Source organism: Pipistrellus hanaki, assembly GCF_964339955.1.
Source record: "Pipistrellus hanaki genome assembly, chromosome: 3".
Lineage (NCBI taxonomy): Eukaryota > Metazoa > Chordata > Mammalia > Chiroptera > Vespertilionidae > Pipistrellus > Pipistrellus hanaki.
The window spans coordinates 189420155-189439446 of NC_140505.1; the positions used below are offsets into that span (position 1 = coordinate 189420155).

General features: G+C 56.3%; 2 protein-coding genes across 2 annotated transcripts; both read right to left on the reverse strand.

The window, feature by feature from the left end:
• Nucleotides 1–2610: 2610 nt before the first annotated feature.
• On the reverse strand, nt 2611–10932 carry CPT1B (carnitine palmitoyltransferase 1B). The gene is made up of 19 exons (XM_084879682.1): nt 10711–10932; nt 10155–10314; nt 9638–9777; nt 9146–9323; nt 8827–8928; nt 8522–8659; nt 8349–8426; nt 7207–7314; nt 7050–7134; nt 6253–6466; nt 5698–5883; nt 5521–5626; nt 5316–5432; nt 4878–5042; nt 4667–4801; nt 4417–4569; nt 3829–3942; nt 3278–3370; nt 2611–3142 (listed from the first exon to the last, which is right to left on the reverse strand). Exons 2-19 carry the CDS (start codon nt 10293–10295, stop codon nt 3059–3061), a joined length of 2337 nt encoding a protein of 778 aa, XP_084735808.1. The 5' UTR covers nt 10296–10314; nt 10711–10932; the 3' UTR covers nt 2611–3058.
• Nucleotides 10933–11004: 72 nt separating this feature from the next.
• On the reverse strand, nt 11005–14535 carry CHKB (choline kinase beta). The gene is made up of 11 exons (XM_084879698.1): nt 14091–14535; nt 13825–13933; nt 13524–13637; nt 13243–13376; nt 12897–12992; nt 12676–12734; nt 12512–12593; nt 12282–12390; nt 12041–12144; nt 11767–11848; nt 11005–11611 (listed from the first exon to the last, which is right to left on the reverse strand). The coding sequence occupies exons 1-11, from the start codon at nt 14312–14314 to the stop codon at nt 11537–11539; spliced, it is 1188 nt and encodes a 395-aa protein (XP_084735824.1). The 5' UTR covers nt 14315–14535; the 3' UTR covers nt 11005–11536.
• Nucleotides 14536–19292: the final 4757 nt, after the last annotated feature.

Below are 19292 nucleotides of genomic sequence, written 5' to 3' on the forward strand. Positions count from 1 at the left end.
TTTAAATATATATATATATATATATATATATATATATATGTGTGTGTGTGTGTGTGTGTGTGTGTGTGTATATATATATATATATATTATTGATTTTTTTTTACAGAGGAAGAGAGAGGGATAGAGAGTTAAAAACATCAATGAGAAAGAAACATTAATCAGCTGCCTCCTGCATGCACATCCTCTACTGGGGATGTTCCTGCAACCACGGTACATGCCCTTGATCGAATCGAACCTTGAACTCTTCTGCTGGCCAATGCTCTATCCACTGAGCCAAACTAGTTAGGGCTATTCTTATAGACATGTCAAACGCAACATTTATTTATTTTATTTTTTTAATGTTTTTTTTAATTTTATTAAATTATTATCTGTGCACATATTTTAACATTGCCCCCCCTCCCATGCGTACCCTCCCTCCCCAGAGTTTTGTGTCCATTGGTTGTACTTATATGCATGTATACAAGTCCTTCGGTTGATCTCTTATCTCCCCCAGATCTCCCTACACTCCGTGCTGTAAGTTTATAGTCTGCTTGTTGCATTACTGTCTTTATATCTATCTTTTGGTTTGTCAGTTTATAATGTTCTTTAATATCCATAAATGAGTGAGGCCATGTGGTATTTCTCTTTCATTGACTGGCTTATTTCACTCAGCATGATGTTCTCTAGTTCTATCCAGGTTGCTGCAAATGATGAGAATTCCTTCTTTTTTATAGTATTCCATTGTGTAGATGTACCATAGTTTTTTGATCCAGTCATCTGCTGACGGGCACCTAGGCTGTTTCCAGATTCTAGCTATTGTAGATTGTGCTGCTATGAACATAGGGGTGCATATATCCTTTCTGATTGGTGTTTCTAGTTTCTTGGGATATATTCCTAGGAGTGGGATTACTGGGTCAAATGGGAGTTCCATTTTCAGTTTTTTGAGGAAACTCCACACTGTTCTCCATAGTGGTTGCACCAGTCTGCATTCCCACCAGCAGTGCACGAGGGTTCCTTTTTCTCCACAACCTCGCCAACACTTGTCGTTTGTTGATTTGTTGATGTTGGCCATTCTGACAGGTGTGAGATGGTACCGCATTGTTGTTTTGATTTGCATCTCTCTGATAATTAGTGACTTTGAGCATGTTTTCATGTGCCTTTTGGCCTTCCTTCTGTCTTCTTTTGAAAATATTCTATTTAGGTCCATTGCCCATTTTTTAATTGGATCATTCATCTTCCTTTTATTTAGTTGTATAAGCTGTTTGTAGATGTTGGAGATTAAACCTTTATCAGTGGTAACATTTGCAAATATGTTCTCCCACACAGTGGGCTTTCTTGTTGTTTTGTTGATGGTTTCTTTTGCTGTAAAAAAGCTTTTTATTTTGATGTAGTCCCATTTGTTTATTTTCTCTTTAGCTTCCATTGCCCTAGGGGCAGTATCAGTGAAGAAGTTCTTTTGGCATATGTCTGAGATTTTGCTGCTCAAACCCGAGATGCTTCCCCCATCTTCAGGGAAGCTGGAGTCCAGCCTGTGAGCCCCTGTGTCCTGCACTCCACCTGTTCCCTCCCCAACTCTACACCAGCTGCAGACTCCAGCATTGCCTCTCCATTGCAGTTGGCATCACCCACCTGGGAGCTCTGGCTCCTGCAGGCCCCACAGCCAGGAGTCTCTGCCCTCATCTCCTTGCTTTGCCACTTTGTCTGAAGTTGTCCCCTCTTCCATTGCTCCCATCCTCTTACTTTTCTCCTTAGCACTTATTGCTGACTTGCTATGTACTAGTAACTTATCCTTCTTGGTGACTGCCTCTCTCCTTACTAGACTAAACCCCACAGAGAGGGGTACTTTCTGTGTTTTGCTCACTGCTGTCGTTCAGTGCCTGGCACACTGTGGTACTCAGCAAGCACCTGCTAAATGGATTATTCCAAAAGCCTCCTGGTCTCCCTGCCAGCCACTCCATCCTCTGACCCATGCCTGCCTTACCACAGGGGTGAGTTCCCGTGGGTAGGTGGTGCCCTGTTCACCACTGAATCCCCCACACAGAGCCAAGTAGGTGGAAGGTATTCCATAGACACTGGTTCATCAGAGAAGGCCCAGAGCTCTACCTAATTCACCTACAGAGTGCTGACACTTGGATTCACTCAAGCATGCAGCGACAGTAATGGAGTGCCTACTTATACTTGCTCTTTTTTATGTAATTTATTGATTTTTGAGAGAGAGAAACATCAATGTGTTGTTCCACTTATCTACGCACTCATTAGTGGCTTCTTGTATGTTCCCTGACCAGAGATCAAACCTGTAACCTTGGTGTCTTGGGACAACATCCTAACCAACTGAGGCACCCACAGCCAGGGCTACTTGCACTTTCCATAAAAATTATGTTTTGTTTATTTTTAATGTTGCTTTAATAGAGAAGCTGACCCAAGGGAAGCCGCATGTGTTGTTGCAGACTATCCTGTGTGCCTCATGGGCACGATCCCCTGACCCTTGACCTTAGGCCTGACTGCAGCACCGAGAAGAAGCTGAGGTCCCACGGAGCTGTGCTCGAAGTCAGAGGGGTGCAGAGGGTTGCGGAGGAAGCAGGCGGCCCCACTCCCCAGAAGACAAACGGAAGTGACCTCAGGGAACAGGTGGAAGTTCTGAAGCCATAATTTATTCCAAGTGCACGTAGGGGTGTGGACAGTGACCTCAGCAGAGATACACATTTCCAAGCAGGTCATAACTGCTCAGTCTCCCAGCCCCAGCCCCTCCCTTACCACCTCTCTGGCCTGAGCTGGGGCAGGGCAGGGCCTCTTAGTTCCCACACAAAACACAGGAACCTAAGGGCTCAGGGAGGATCCCAGAGCCTTATCTTTATTAGTATCTAGCACGAAAAAAAATTAAAAGTCCCTGCCTGCTCCAACGGGCCCACCTCCACCTGATGGGTCCTCGGGGAACAGTGTCTGCCTGGGGAATGCCAGCTGCCAGAGCTGTCCTTGGAGCCTGGGAACCTGTGCATGGCCACCCCGGGGCCTGTAAGCTGACCACAGGCACACTCCTCCACACGTGGGTACTGAAGGGCAGCTGGCACGTCCCCAGCTCTCAGCTGTCGGCCTTGGGCACTTTGAAAAGATCCGCGATGTCCAGCAGAGCCTGGTGGATGTGTTTCCCAAAGCGCTGGGCGTTCTGTGGGAGCCAAGACTCAGACCCAGCTCCAGGTGGGCCCTTGCCCTCTGTCCCCACAAAAGAGGACTCTCCCTAGCCAGGCAGGGCCCAGGGTGGTGCCCCCTCCTCAGGACTGAGCTGGAGCAGGAGACTCACCGTCTCTGAGCTGGAGAACTTGCTGGAGATGTGGAAGAAGATGGTGTTCTCACCCGCGATCATGTAGGAAACCCCGTAGCCGTCATCTGCCACCTGAGGCAGCACCAGGATGAAGAGGAGGTAAGCTAGACCTGGAGCATCTGAGGCCAAGCTGAGGCTGCCTGGGACTCCCCACAAGATCCCCAGATGCTGCATTTTCACTTTTCCTGAGGTCAGGAGCACACCTAGGAAACTGTGAAAACCCAAGAGCTCTCCCCCGCAACCCTCGATACAGGATCTCAGCTTCCCTCAGGAGGCTCCAGGTCACCGCCTCACTCCAGGGGTGTCTCTAGAACTCTGACTAACTAGCCCAGTGAGCGTCTCCGCGGGAGAGCTGCACGCAGAGGGAAGCCGGCTTGGCGCGGTCCTGCTCCAGAGGGGCCCCAGCACCTGTTTCCACGCAGGACAGGGCCACGGCTGTGTTTCTGATCTGGTCTGACCCTGAGGCCCTGCAATCCCACTGAAACCCCCGGGCCCGTCCTACCCACTCATCCCCCTTCAAGGACACTTACGGGGCCAAAGCCACCACCAGCGCCCAGATGATTGGGGTACTTTTTTGCATCAAACATGCCGATCTGGAATTGAGCAGTCTGGCTGGTGGAGAGGCGCCAGGGTTCAGACAGCACCTGTAACAGGAGACCCGTGCTCAGTGCACGCCTGCTGACAGGTGGTGTCCGAGTACCCGTGTGAGCCAGGCACTGTCCTGGCCGAGAAAGCAGAAGGAGCACAGACAGGGCAGGCCGCCCTGACTGCTGCCCCACCCTCAGTTCTCACCATTACAGCACCTGCACAAAACAGCTGACCCGCCCGCCCCTCTGCCTCCCCTCCTCCATTGGCTCCGCCCTCCCCTCCTGCTGTCTGGGTGCTGGAGGTCCCTTCTACAGGAACGTGCTGCCTGCCTGATTCCCCTTAGCTTCTTCCCTTTCCTCAGGGGCACCCGTCACCCCTGACATGCCACACGTTCGTCTGTCCATCCCTCTCACACCACCACCAACTCCATGCTCAGAGCCAGGACCACCTGGGAGGTGTGGAGCGGGAAGCCCGGCCCAGCCCTCCAGGAGGCCGTGGGGACAGGGGACACACCCATCAACACAACTGACCTCAGCCAGGAAAGGGGAGCTGACGCCCAGGTACTTGGAGACCACATACAGGCAGAAGAGGTGCCTGTCGATGCCAGCCCCCGTCATGGCCAGGCGGTACATGTTCTGGTGCTTCTCTGAGGCTTTCCGGAAGAGCTTCTGGAGGTCTGCTTTCTGGGGGCAGAAGGGAAGCAGTGACCAGCCCTGACCCTCGAGGCGGCATGAGGGGGCAGAGGGGTGTCACCTCACTGTGTGGCCAGGGGGGGCTCACCGTGTGGGACCCCTGCACCATGGCCTTGACGAAGGCTGTGGACTCATTGGTGCAGGAACGAACGGTCTCGGTCCGTCCCTCCCGGAACAGCCTGGTCATCGAAGCTTCATAGGTCAGACAGAACTTGCCCTTGTCCTGGGGAACATGGAGGGGTGAGCCTAGCAGGCTGAGCCCGGTGCTGCCTGCACAGCGCCAGCCCGAGGGCCCCTACCCGGAAGTGAGCCAGCTGCAGGGCGATCTGCACGAAGGCGTCGGGGCTGGTCCGGCACTTCTTGATGAGGCCTTTGCCGAAGGGGAAGAACTGGAAGCAGTACAGCTCCACGTCGTCGGCCAGCGCCTTGGCCACCTGGTAGGAGCGCTCGATGGCCGCCTGGCACTGTGGAGACACGGGAGGGTCAGGAGGCTGTGCTGGGCGGTCTCAGGGCTCTTGACACCTCGGGGGAGGGGCGGGGGGGGGGGGCACTGACACATGCCCCGTGACCACCATGCTCCTCCCTCACAGCTTCTCTAACCACTTCACCCTGTGGTTAGTCTGGACCGGGGAGCTGCAGCCACACCCACTGGGGCTGGGCCAGAGGGGAGGGGGCCACAGAGCATCCAGGTACTTGTCACTCCCATGCCTGTCCTCGCCCCTTCTCAGCCTACGCACCCGCTCAGGAATGTCCCACTGCAGCCGCTGAGGTGGTGTCAGCGTGAGGTTCGGCTCGCCCACGCAGTGCCCGGTCTCCGAGTAGCCCAGGTGGAAGATGTCAGTGCCCAGAGCAAACTGCAGGGAGAAGGTCGGGCTGAGAGCCGTCCTCGCTCCCCGCTGTCCCCCGCAGCCTGCCCCACAGGACTCCTCTCTGGCCAGTTACCTCCCAGAGGTGCCCCATGACAGGGGCGTCTGCCCACGAGTGTTCCGTGTTGAGACCCAACTGGCCATTCTTGAAGGCCACGAGGGTGAAGGACTTGTCGAACCACCTGCGGGAACAGCAGACGTGGTGATGACGGCGGCTGGGGGCAGGCTGGGCGGCAGTGGGGCGGGGCTGTACCTGTTGTAGCAGTTGCCGTGCAGCAGGGCCTTGCCGTAGAGGCTAAGGCTGGCCTCGTCTTCGGGGTCGTATCTGTGAGACTCCTCATCCAAGACCACAAAGAAGGCGGCGCGCTCAATGGCATCCAGAGCAGCCCTGTTCTTGCCGGAGCTGAAGAAGGTCTGGCGCGCCTGTGCCCACTCCATTCTGGGGTGTGAGGGGAGGGTGAGTACAGGGCCAGTGGAGCCAAGGATGAGGGCACCACCCAGGACCTGGCCGGGCCTGGAGCGGAGCACGGTGGGCTGCCAGGCTGTCCTGGAAGGTGTCCCTGCCCCTATGCAACCCCCGTGCTGCCCCCCAGTTAAGTTTATTGCAGCCATGCTGCTGCCATTGCCACCGGTGCCCTCACCACTGTGGCCGCAGTTTGCACAGAGGATGCTGTGCCTTCTTCCGTCATGCGTCCGACTCCAAGTCCAGGGGCGGGGCCACTCAGGCCGCAGACAGGGCACCGCCCGCCCGGGACCTGACTGTGGCTGGGCCAAGCCCCTCTCCCATGAAGACATGCCACTGGAATACCTTTTGCCGGCAGTGAGGGCCGCCAGCCGCTCCTCCCCAGGCTGGGGCGGGGAGGGGTCGTCCAGGATCCTCTGGAACTGCAGCTCCAGGTCCCGGGGCTTGAGCAGGGTGGAGCCCTTGAGCAGGTTGGAGCCCTCGTAGAGCCACACCTTGAAAAAGCGGCCCTTGTGGTAGACGGCCACGTGCCTGCTTTCGTTGAAGTGCTGCAGCACGTCTGTGACAGAGCCAACGCGTGGGCAGGGAGCACCTCCCTGCCCGGCAGCCCTGGGCGGGGCAGGGCCCACCCGCCATGAGCCTTCCGGGGCCCATGTGGCTCCTGCTGAGCCAGGCCTCTGCCTGGGCCTCCCTCCCTCCGCCAGGGCCTGTGCTGGCTGCTTCCATGCCTCTGGATGCCAACCACAGTCCCCAGAGGCATTTCACAGAAGAGGAAACAAAGCTCGAGGAAACAACACAGACTCCCAGGGTCAGAAGCACAGGCTGCTGCTCCTGTCCCTGCCAGACCCCGCGAGCTGCCCTCCCTGTCAGTCAAGGGCAGCAGCTCCTCACTCGGGAGGCCTGCCCTGTGTGTGAGCCCCACAGTGGGGACTCAGGGTCCCAGGACTAGCATCATGCCTGTAAGCAGCAGGCGGATAGTTTTAGTAAAAAAAAAACAACACAAAAACTGGCCATCTTGACGGTTACACCCCGAGACAGCGGGGGTGCTAGGGACAAGTAGGCGGCAGGACCTCGCTGTGGCGGCCCTTAGTCGGGAGGGAGGGGCTCTTCCTGACGGCTCACCACAAATGCTGTAGCCGTACCTGTCTCCTTGCCCGGGATCCGCGTGGTGTTGAACATCCTCTCCATCTGGTTGGAGCACATGGGCACGATGCCCAGTGCCATCACCTAGGAGGGAGGCACAGCATGGCTGAGGCAGGGCCTCCTCTCCCTTCAGCCCTCGACCCCAACACAACTCACAGGCCTGATGTCCTCGCGGTCCAGCTTGCGGCGGTATGTGATCATGGCGTGAACGATGTTTCCCAAGCGGGCAGCCTGCACGTCCGTGTTCTTGATGAGCACAAAGTCCTGTGAGAGAGATCCGAGGCTGCAGGGCAGTGTGACAGGTGTTGGGGGTTCCCCTGCTTGTGGCCGGAGGGATCTTGTCCCTTTTCCCCAGTCTGTCCCGTGCTCACTGTCAGGTGAACCTGCCAAAAATGAGATGCCCACCTGACCCTGTCACTCCTCGGCCCCAGCTCCAACCTGAGCGGTTTTTCCATAACCTATTTGCTTGTGTTTTGTTTAGTTTGCCTTGAGAGAGGGGTTCCCACCACTAAAAACAAAACAAAAAAACCCCAGCTTAAAACCTCAGGTGCAGATGAGTTGTGTGTGAGTTTCTGGGAAGACAGGTGTGGGAAGGAAGGGAAGGACAGCATGAGATTCAGAATGAGCTGTGGCCTAGCCTGTGTGGCTCAGTGGTTGAGCATCATCTTCCAATGCACCAAGAGGCTACAGCTTTGATTCCTGGTCACGGCACATGCCAGGGTTTCGGGCTTGATCCCCAGTAGGGGGTATGCAGAAGGCAGCCTATCGATGTTGAAGTTTCTCTCTCATCTAGGTTTCTCTCTCATCTAGGTTTCTCTCCCTTCCTCTCTAAAAATCAATAAAAACATATTTTTAGAAAGGGAGAGCACTGAGGGCACATGTGCACAGTGTCCTGTGCACAGGCCGGTCCTGGGGCAGGACAAGGGCCAGTCATGCAACATAGGAGCCAATGTGGCCTCCCGAGTGCTGAGAGCGGCCGCTCCGGATCCACAGTGACACCTCGGCAAGCCTAAGGGACTAACTCCCTGGTAATGGCATCAGGATGGCTGCCAGCCCACAGCCGGGAGGCCACTGAGGGAACCCAGGAGGAAAGTGACGGCGCCTGGGCTGGGCAGCGAAGTGAGCCCGAGGGCCCCTGCGAGGGGCTGCTGAGTTCTTCGAACCTTCAGTATCCCCATCGCCCCTAAGTTGCTTCCTGACTATTCTCCGAGGGCCTCTCCCATTTTCCTTTTTCCTTCAGGCCTCACCCCAGAATCCCCCCTTGCCTGTGGAAAGGGCCACCAGTGGCTACCTCTTACCATCACATAATAGTTGCTGTTCACCATGAGGGGGTCCCTGCCTCGAAGGTAGATGTATTCTTCCCACCAGTCACTCACCTGTGGGTGGGTGCGAGGTTAGGGCTGGGGTAGAGGGCAGGGTACAGGCAGCCAGGATGCGAAGGGGGTGAGGGTAAGCCTAGAAGGGGACTCACATAGTTAGTTGCCCACCACGACTTGAATACCAGGTACTTCTGCAGCCTGGGGGCAGTCTTGTCCTGGAATTCCTTGGCTAGTAGCTCCATGCGCTGATACTTTTCGTCATCCAACAAGGGCCGCACAGACTCGAGATACTATCCGGCCAGGTTACCGTCAGTGTGGGGGCCAGACAGCAGAGGCTGCCTCTGTCCCGACCCTGTTCTGACCCAGCCTCAAAACCGCTCTCAAATCCACTCTTTGAAGCGGACAAATCCCAAGTCAGCCTACCCTGCCCACCATGATGCCGGACACGGGCCCTTACCCGATGAATGGTGGCTTGCACGCTGGGCACAGGAAGCTTGGGCAGGGACGTCTGAAAGCTGTATAGCATGGGCCGCCCGCTGGACAGAAGGCGGACACAGGCCTGGGGGTGCAGAGCAGAGTGTGTTGGGCTGGGAATCAGGGGATGGAATGGAAACAAACTGGCCAATACCTAAGGAGCTGGGCCCCAAGCTCTCAGAACTAGGACAAACCCACGTGCAGGCACCGGTGCCCCTGCCTGTCCCCTCCAGCTCAGGACCCCAAAGCGGGTGCTCGGGTCTCAGACCAGATGCCTGAAGCCCTCCACCACTTCCACTCACCGCCCAGACTTTGGTGCTGCGGCTGGTGTGGCCGTGCGCCTCAAACATCCACCCGTGGTAGGAGAGCAGCAGCTTCAGGGTTTGGCGGAAGAAGAAGATGCCCACGATCCAGACCCCCGTGGAGAAGATGGCCATGCTGACCAGGGCCCGTGTCTTTGGGGTCTGGTAGGGGCCAAACCTGTCGGAGAAGGGGAGAGGGGAAAGGGCTGCAGGGAGTGCACAGGAGGCCAGCCTCAGGGGAATTCTGACCCTGCACCCTCCACAGCTGTGAACCATCTGGGGGAGGCATCCCCCTAGGTACACTCACAGCTAAGTGCTACGCGCACACACACACACACACACACACACACACATACACACTAGGGCCTGAGATGATGGTGGCCAGGGGAGGGCTGCTCCTACAGCCTCTAGTGGCTGTCACCCTGTGTCTGCCAGGCTCAGGAACCCTGGCTTTGAGGCTCACCCAACCTCCTTGGTGGCCCTGCTCCTCACCTCTCAGGGAGGTGTTTCTGGATGTAATAGACCAGCCCATTGGAGATGTCCAAATTGCAGTAGGAAGCGCCCACTGTTGCCATGACGACAGCCAGCCAACTGGTAGGGCTGCCAGGATACACACCTCTAAGGATGCCATTCTGTGGAGCAGAAACAAGCACGCTTACCAGCAGCAAGCAAGCACCTGTGAGGTCCTGGTCTCCGCCTGAGAGGTTTTCCCCTTTGGCCACCTGCTGTGTTCTTACTACTTTGCTGGTCTTCCCCCCTCCACACCCCATACCTGCAGCACCCAGTTACTCAGCGCCTGATGCTACGTCTCGAACACCTGTCTCCCTCCACACCTTGAGCACACCTCTGGTTTCTGCACTGCTAGAGCCTGTTCCCCAGCAGAACTGCCAGACAAGCTTGAGGTGGAGGACCTCCACAATAGAGCAGCAGCTGACACCCAGCCCCGCCTCCGCAAGGCTCTGTTCTGCACCTCTGGCAGGAAGAGGCCCGGAGAACCACCTGTGCACACCTTGATTCGAATCAGGCGTTTCTTCCAGGCGTTGATCTCAGTCAGGTAGAGGTGTTTCAGGGCCTCCCGACTGAGCCGGAAGTCGAACCCATCCGGGGTCACAGTGAACTGGAAGGCCACAGCCTGGTGTGCTTCCGCCATCCTGGGTGTTGGCTAGCACCTGGGAGGGAGCAGGAAGGTGTTTGGGTGGGCTCAGGTCTGCCCCGCCCCAGCCTGCCCCCGCCCCGGCCCCGACCGAGCTAGTTGTCATCCAGCCAGCGGCCTAGGCCCCCGGGCCCCCGGCCCTGCCAACGGCCGGCGGCAAACCCTCGCGCCGCGTTCAGGGCAGGCTCCGCAGGAGTCAGGAAGGGGTCAAGGCCTGGAAAACTTCAGGATCCCGTAGGGCAGTGAAGGGCGGCCTCGGGGTGGAGGCGAGGTGCCTGGGCAGCGTTGTCTTCCGGAGCGCGGCGGGGTCCGGGGGCCCCCAGCCCCGACCGCAAGGGGCCCCGCGCGTCCTCGCCCCCGCACTGCGCTCTGTGCCGCCCGGGGGGCCTGCGTTGCCCCCAACTCCACTCACAGCTCTCGGTTCACTCCTGCCTGCGTGTGGGGCCGGTCGCTCTGGCCCGTGTCCCCGTGTCCTTCAGGCCGGCCACCCCCGCCCCGCCCTCACCGGAACCTGACACCCTCTCCCAAATTTGGGTTGAGAAAGCAGATGCGGGGCGGCAACCAGAACCCCTCCCCTCCACGGCGGAAACCGGGAGCGGGAGGGCAGCTTTCGGCAAGGTGAAGATTGCTCAAAGGTCTGGGACCCGGCGCGGAGGGTGGGGGTGGGGCACAGGGGCTCACGTGAGCGGGTGGCATTGGAGCTAAAAATAGTCGAATGTAGGGGAAAGGTCACCCGTGTCAGCTGTGCGGCCTGTGCCCGATCTCCAGGGCGAAGGGCTGGGCAGCCCCACCCAGAGCGCACTTTGCACCATTCCTCCCGTCCCCTGCCCAGTTCCTCGGGGATTTATCATTTCTAAGCTGGGCCCGAGGTGAGGGGTAAGGGAGGGGCCTCCAATCGGCAGAATGGACCGGGCACCACTTTCAAGCCCAGAGCACTGAACAGCCATGCTTTTCAGGAGGGAAAACCGAGGCTCAGAGCAGTGGTGCCTTTGTCAGTCTGTGTGCATCCTTGTGGGTACTTTTTGCTGGACTGAGCAGGGCGAGAACAGGGTGTGAAGAAGCTCGTTTATTGTTTCAAGGTACACAGCCCAGGGGTTCCCGCCCCTGGGGACCTGCTCAAACTGGGGGCCCGAGCTCACTGGAGGCTCAGGGGTCCCCAGGGCCTCCTGCTCTTTGCCCCTCCCCCCAAGGTCCTGCAGGGGAGGCTCTGGGAACGTCAGAGGAGCTGTGGGGTGGAGTCAGGATGGGAGTTGGAGGCTGGTCAGCTGCCTCTTCTGCTGGAAGTACAACTGGAACCGGGACTGTGCGTACTCCTGGGGAGGAGACCACCCCACACACTGGTGAGCAGGCCTGGGAGGAGCTCCCACAGCCCCCATCTGCTCACAGCCTCCCAGGGCTGCCCCGAGGCAGGACCAGAGGCCCCTGTGACTCCTCCTCCCCCACCTAACTGGCCACCCGGGCTACTCACCAAGTAACCAAATTCTATGGTGGACATGGATGCCTGGAGGATGGACCAGAGACCCCAAAAGAAGTGGGACGCCAGAGCATACCTGAGGGAGGTGGGGGAAGCAGGGGGATTGGGAGCACATCCGACTTCTCCCCCACTGCCCTAATCCTTACCCTGTCCCAACTCCTCCCATCAGCCTTGCTCCCCCAGCCCACTTGGCACTGGCACCGTCTGCCTCTTCCAAGGCCCCCTTTTCTCGGCACCCTGCTCCACCCCGCCGGCCACCTTTCCTCACCGATTAACCTCTACTAGCAAGTCTTCTTCCAGTTTCCTCTGCTCCTCTGGGGAGACGATCTCACCTTTCTTTGCCTCTGCCAGATAATGGCGAATGAAATGGAGCTAAGATCAATAGACCAGAGTCAGGAAATGGGGAGCATGGAGCACTTCCTAGTTAACCCCCTTCCTCACCTCTCCAACCAGGCTTCACCTTCCTTGTTCACAGGCCAAGTTCTACTCCCCAGCCTCCAGCCACATACCTGCTGCCCCTGCGTGGGATAGTCTGCAGGCTGTGCTTTGTAGAAAGGCCACTCCTCGTGAGTATAATCATAAACCCACTCACAAAAATGGTTCCCAATGTCAAAGCCCCTGGAGGAATAAGGTGGACACTCAGCCCCAAATCTGCTGGGCGGCTGGGAGGCAGTGATGGAGGCCTGGTCTGAGTCCCAGGGCGCTGTGGGGACAGACCCATGGGAGCCATGGGTCTCACCGGTAGTTGTAGCTGCTGTACTCAAAGTCGATCAACATGATGCTGTCGGCGTTTTCTGGCTCTGAGAGCAACAAGATGTTCCCTGGGGGTGCAGGGGTACTGGTCACGCCAGGGCCCGAGGGATTGGAAGACTTAGATTGGAAGACTCAGATGACCTTTCCTACCTTCCTGGATGTCGTTGTGGCAGAACACTACTGGTGATGGGGTGGAGTCGAGCAACTTCCTGCAGGCGACAGGGGCATGTGTCTGAGCAGGAGTGACCAGGGAGGGGAGCCAGAGCCACCCGCGAGGGCCCTCAGGCAAAGACTGCGGAGGCCTCTGCAGGTTCTCGGCAGCACCTCCTGTGCTCTCTGCCCCCTCCCCCTCCTGTCCTGCCTGCCCTCACCTGAGGTTGCCCATCTCATCCTTCAGGCTATACATCTCCAGCAGGTTCATCTGGGGGAGGCCAGCGGGGGGCAGGTCCAGGATCTGCTTTAAGTACCTGAAGTCCAAAGAGTAGGATACTCACTCCACTATCCCTCTCCACTGGCTCTCCTGTCCCAGCCATTTCCCCGTCACTGTATGGCTTGTCTGGCAGATGTTTGGAAGCCTGTTCTGTGAGAGACCATGCTAGACCCTGGGACACCTGATCCACTAAGTGGCCGGCTGGACAGAGTCATGGTCGCTTTGTCAGAGCCCAGCCTGAGGGTCCAGCCAGGTGCGCAGGAGCTCTCCGGAGGCGCCTGACTCACCGCTCCATGGTCCCAAACAGCCAGTGGGGCTCCTTAGTGAAGGGCATCTCCATGCCATGGAACCGGGCCATCTTCGTGGCAATGGCTGCTGACAGCATGGGCTCTCGAAGGTCTCGCGTTTTCAGTGGCAGGCTCTGCACCCAGGAACCTTTCAGGGTGGTGAGGGGGCTGGGGCAGGAGGGGGTAGGGATGGGGTAGTGGGGGAGGTCAGGGTGTGGAGGTCAGGGATCTGAGGGCAGACACTGGGAAGGGGCTGGGCTGGGGAAGGATGTGCCTCATACTGGGATGTACTGCTCCAGCCGACCCTCTGGAAAGACTCCGTAGAGTTGGGGCCCCAGAGACCGCTCTGCAAGGATGGCGAACATCACACTTTCAAGAACCAAAGAGTCCACGCCCTGAAGGAAGATGGACAGCGAGGGGCGGGAGTCGCACGGCCAGCGGCTGGGCAGAGCGCGGAGGGTCTGCGTCCTGCTCCCAGCACAGCGCAAGCTTCAGCCCCAAACCGGCAGGTTCCAGCCCCTGCGCCTCGGTGGGGCAGGGCCACCTGCCAGGCCCCGTGGGCAGACCTCGCTCCGGCCTCACCTGCAGGATGGCCCCGTACAGCCGCAGCAGCACCTCCCGCGGCTCCTCGCCGACGCTGGGCAGGTGGTCCGGCAGCGAGCAGCGGAAGAGCAAGTTGCTGAGGCCCCCGCTGCGGACCACACGGGGTCTCAGCCGCCGCCCGCTCCCGCCCTGCCCGTCCCCCCCTGCCCCGCACGCAGAGGCTGCAGAACCGCGGGGCATCCTCGGGGCCCTTGGCCGCCCCGCCCCGGCCCGCAACTGTCAGGGGCTGACCCCTGACCTCCCACCTCACGGGGTCAACTCGCAGCTCCTCCGGCCGCACCCGGCGCCAGGCCCCGCCCAGGTACTCCCGGCACCACTGGTGGGCTCGGCGCTCGGTGTCTCGCGACTGCGCGGAGCCCCGCCGCTGGTTCGGGACCGCTTCCGGGCACTTAGGTTGCCGCCCGCTGTCCCTGGCCAGGCGGCCGCCGACAGTCCCGCCTCCCGCCACGGCAATCCCCTCAGCCGCCATGGCGAGGGCTCGGCCCCGGCTCGGCGCGCTCAGCCTCTTAGGCGGGCTCTGCTGCGCACGGCTCTGCTTCCGGCCCGCCGGCGCCCCTCAGGTCGCGCTCGGGCCTCTCCGGCTTCGTTCGGCTCCTGGCGACGCCACTCGGCTCTCTCCGTGACCCGGAGCCGAGCCCTTTCGGAGCCAAGTCCTGCGTGTCTTCTCTGGCCCCGCCCCTGCTCGCTCACGCTCTGGGCGGGGCCGCAGGAAAAAAGGAAGCGGCGTCGCCAATCAGAAGCGTCCTGAGCGGAGTCACGCTGGCCAATTGTTGTGAGCGGAGCGTCACGCTGGCCAATCCCGTGGGCGGGTGTGTGGAAGGGAGGACGGGCTTCGCCGGAACCCGGAGCGGACCGGCGGCGCGGTCACCAGCGGCGGCGCCTCACTGAGGCTTGGCGATCCGAGCGGGCGCGATCACACCAGGGGAGGCTGAGAGGGCGTGGCGCATGGAGATGCCGAATGAACACTGGGTGTGATGACACATGTGACCCTACGGACGATTTTACTGATGCCACGAACCTTAGATCCCTAACCACCGCCGAGACCTTGTCGGGCGGAGCGCACCTCGGAGAAGCTCTTGTCCCGCTTGAAACCAGGGCCTCCATGCCCCACCCACTGCCCCCTGGTCACCAGACCTAGAACCAGTCACAAGATCTAACCCCGCAGGGAAAGGCTCGGCCCGGAGCAGACATGGAGCTGCGTCACCTCCCCTGGGCCTCCTGGGCCTCCGCTGCTGCCCGGGCAACCACAAGGCCTTGACCCCCAGGGTCTGTGACAGGCCTGTTGGAGGGGGCGGGGTTTTTTTTTTTTGGGTGGGGGGGTAAATAGATGGGCAGCTGGCGAGTGGTTTGATTTGAATAAGCAGAGAGAAATCAATCAGTGACCAGAAGATGAATGTCAGTTGCTGCAGCGGGAAATCACAACCTCGCTCTGTTTTAAATCTGAGCCAGGCCTGAAACCTGCAGCTCACCGGCTGAAAGGGAGGCCTGATCTAATAAAGATGGAATATACAAATGGTCGGTACACCATGAAGGGTAACGGCCGACCTGGAACTACCAGATCACGGATCAGCAGGAGGGTGGGGCAGCGATTTATGAGTTGGCGCAGGGCACTGAGAGCTAGATGAGGGGGCAGGGCAGCAAGCTTTTTTTGGGGGGGAGGGGGCGGGCAGCAGGCGGAGAGTGCCTCGAGGTACTGGCGCTCTGATTGGTGCACAGGGCTACTAGTGTTACATAAGTATATACAAAAACCTTCCTCGATCCTTCCCCAAAGGGACCAAGAGCCTCTTAACAAAGTAACTGATTTACTTTGGAAAAGCCCCTCCAGACCTTTCAGGGCGTTAGATACAGGATCTGCGCTGATACTGTGTAGGACATCTGAAACATAGTGAGCCACTGCATAGAAGAGGGGTTCTGGGAGTCAGGTGATGAACCTAAGCCCTAGGGTTATTTTTCTGGCTCCATTGAAAATTTGCGGGGGGGGGGGGGGGTGGTACCTCGCTGTGGGCAGAGCCTGTATATGTGGATTCCTGGCCTGTAGGATAAGGATTATGGGTAACAAGAGCGAAGGGGGAACACCTGGAACTCCTCAGCACACTCACCTGATCCTGGACAGTAAATCAGAAACACGTGGGATTGTAGGGAAGGTGTCACTCTCAAAGACAAAGTGGTAGTTAGTCCCTAGTTAGTCCCTAGTTCGTCCCCTTCTGTTCACCTGGATGGCCCTTGCAAAATCCAGATGGCTTCAAGTAAGTGATGGTGGCCTACCACACAGCAGCTGTGTGGACGAAGTGTCTTTAATGGGACTCTGGCTGTGATCGGCACTTAATGGTGTGGTGAATAGTCTTCTCAGTTTCTAGTAAAGAGAAAGTTTCCAAAAGCAGTTCACATTTATAATGGGATAGCCAAACACATCCATTGTCTTGCTTCATGACAGTTTTAACTCTGTCACAATATAATCCACTGAGACCTTGATCAGGCATCCCACATAACATCGAAGACATGCTAATTGGACATGGTGCAGAAAGAAGTGACAAGTGCTCTATCCTTGTTGAGAAAATGCATGCCAGAGAATGAGAATGAAGTCCTCAGAAGTTCTGGAGCCCGTCAGCAGTGAGGTTTTAAGGGGTGCAGTGTTGTAGGGCAGACCAGGGCATCGCCCCCAAGATAAGGAGGTTACTGTGTCTTGCATGCAGAAGGGTGGCACTTGACGCAGCTCTGGATTTTGGAGTCGGCACGTACCACACTTGGGAATACTGTTGTGACTTATTTATTGGGTGCTAGGAAGGGGCTCAGAGCAAAGGGAGGCTCTGTTGGAGGTCTGGATTAGAGGAGGGGTTTCCATGCCACTTAGAACCAATGGCTTATTTGTGGTAAATAGGGACCCTGTACAACAGCTTTGGCAGGATCCAACAGAATTGCAGAGCACCCTCCTAGGGATCTGAAGCAAGGCCACAACTGGTGCAGTGGAGAACTACTCACTGATTGAAACCAACTTCTGCAACACTATTGGGTTCAAGCATAGACTGAGTGCCTGATTATGGGATATCCGATGACCACGTGATTGAATCTTGCCTGTCCTGAGCTAGATACTGACTGATCACCAAGACAATAGGTTAAGGAAGCTCAGAAGCAACTCAATGCACAATACAAAACAATTGGACCCAGGCTTGTCCAGAGGGCAGCAGTCTTTTACAGGAAGGAAAATTCATGTCTGATTCACAAATGGGTTAGCTTGCTGTGTAGATAGGAGCTGAAAACAAACCACTGCTGCCCACCCCATTCAGGGTGGGGTGGCTCTAAAAAACTATAATGAGGGGAAGTCCTCCCAGGCAGAGCTTCAAGCAGACACTTGGATATCCACTTTGTAGGGAGGAAGTGGAGTGAACAGAGTAGTGGTGGGCTTCTGGGTCCTGACAGATGTCCTGCTGGTTGGTCAGGGAACTAGAAAGAGCAAGAGGGACTCTTGGAGACAGGGACTCTTGGAGAAGAAGATGGACCTATGGGAGTGGTCACAAGTGGATGCATCTTTTTTAAAAAAATATATTTTATTGATTTTTTTACAGAGAGGAAGGGAGAGAGATAGAGAGCCAGAAACGTCAATGAGAGAGAATCATCAACCAGCTGCCTCTTGCACACCCCCTACTGGAGATGTGCCCGCAACCAATTTACATGCCCTTGACCGGAATCGAACCTGGGACCCCTCAGTCCACAGACCGACGCTCTACCGCTGAGCCAAACCGGTTTCAGCCACAAGTGGATGCATCTTTGTGCCTCATGTTATACCCACTGCAGAGGGGTTACTCAACAACAAAGTGGATGGACAGATGTCCAAGCTTGTGTCCTTGGCTACCCCATGCTTGTGCAATGGGCCCGTGAATGGAGTAGCCAAGGTGGTAGAGGTGCTGGGTATGCCCACCAAAATGGGCTCCCTCTTATCAAGGTTCATCTAATTATTTCTACTGCTGGATTTTTGACCTGCTAGCAGCCAAACTCAGTGCTGAGCTCCTGATATGGTACCATCCTTAGATGACTCGCTGACCAATGAGTCTACCTAGGAGTCAACACCTCTGGGTGTGGGTTAGCCTTTCCTCTCAGTGTCTCAGAGTGGCATCATGTTGTAGGAGCTTAGAGTGCATGCGATTTACCAGCATGGGATTGCGTATAACATCAACTCAGGCCCAGAAACTCATTTTACAATGAAAGGTATGCAGTGTGTGGATTGCCAACTTTCTGTGTTGTCTCCAAGCAGCCAGTCTCATAGGTAGATGGAATGATCTCTTAAAGACTTAGCTAAGGCCTTTTGGGTGAGTGGATAGAGCATCGGCTGAAAGGTCCAGGGTTTGATTCTGGTCAAAGGGCATTTGCCTGGGTTATGGGCTCAACCCCCAGTTGGGGGCATGCAGAAGGCAGCCAATCAATGATTCTCTCTCATCATTGATGCTTCTATCTCTCTCCCACTCCCTTCCTCTCTAAAATCAATAAAAATATATTTTAAAAAAGACTTAGTAGGGAGCCAGTGTTTGGACAGTGTCCTGAGGAGCTGGGGTATGTACACTTGTGTCAAAGCCCAATGTATGGATCTGTGCCCCCAGTAGATATAATATGTGAACCTAGAAACAAAGATACGTCAATAGTAGAGGTTGGGGTGAGCTATCTCTCACTATCATTTTTGAAGGCCCACTTGTAGAATTTGTATATTCTGTCTCTGCAAGAGTGAGCCTGCTGAACTGCAGCCCCTGGGTCCCAGGTATGGAGCACTTCCACAGGCACCTCTCCTGGCTCCAGGGAAGGACACCAACACTGAGTCTGAGTCCTTGAAATCCACCAGGTCACTGAGCTCCTCATGCTGATGCACCAGCAGGCAAAGGAGAGGTTATTGCTGCTGATTATTTTGAGGAGATAGGGTTACTGCTGCTCAGTGGGTGATGAGTTGGTTTGGCACTGGCACAATGCACCTGAGTCTGCCTGGTTGCTTCCACACCAAGTGATAACAGCGCATCTAGGATAGCCTCCTCATCCCAAGACTCTTAATCACTTCTGAAAATACCCTTTTCCCAAATAAGGTGACATTTACAGGTTCCAAGGATTAGGACATGGATATCTTTTGGGGGAATCATTATTTTTAACCATCACCATCACGAGTTCTTTCCTTTACAGCTTTCAGCTCATCATCCCATTTTGTCCTTGAATATTGCAGTTGAAAAATTCTGAATCCAGCCTCATTTTTATCCCTTGAAAGTGATTTGGTTTTTCTGCCTGAATACTTGAAGAGTGGTGTATTCAAGGGGGCATGATTTATTTATTCATTTAAATGGTAATAAACCCTTACATGTTAATATAAATTGTGTCTTATAAAAATAACTTTTAAAAAATATATATATTTTATTGATTTTTTACAGAGAGGAAGAGAGAGGGATAGAGAGTTAGAAACATCGATGAGAGAGAAT

Coding starts and splice junctions, on each gene's coding strand:
- CHKB (XM_084879698.1), bottom strand. CDS start 14,314: ATGGCGGCTGAGGGGATTGCCGTGGCGGGAGGCGGGACTGTCGGCGGC. Junction 12,391..12,511: donor TACAGCAGCTACAACTACCG/GTGAGACCCATG, acceptor TTATTCCTCCAG/GGGCTTTGACATTGGGAACC. Junction 11,849..12,040: donor TTGCTAGTAGAGGTTAATCG/GTGAGGAAAGGT, acceptor CACCTCCCTCAG/GTATGCTCTGGCGTCCCACT.
- CPT1B (XM_084879682.1), bottom strand. CDS start 10,295: ATGGCGGAAGCACACCAGGCTGTGGCCTTCCAGTTCACTGTGACCCCG. Junction 9,778..10,154: donor AACGCCTGATTCGAATCAAG/GTGTGCACAGGT, acceptor TCTGCTCCACAG/AATGGCATCCTTAGAGGTGT. Junction 7,135..7,206: donor ACCGCGAGGACATCAGGCCT/GTGAGTTGTGTT, acceptor CCTCCCTCCTAG/GTGATGGCACTGGGCATCGT.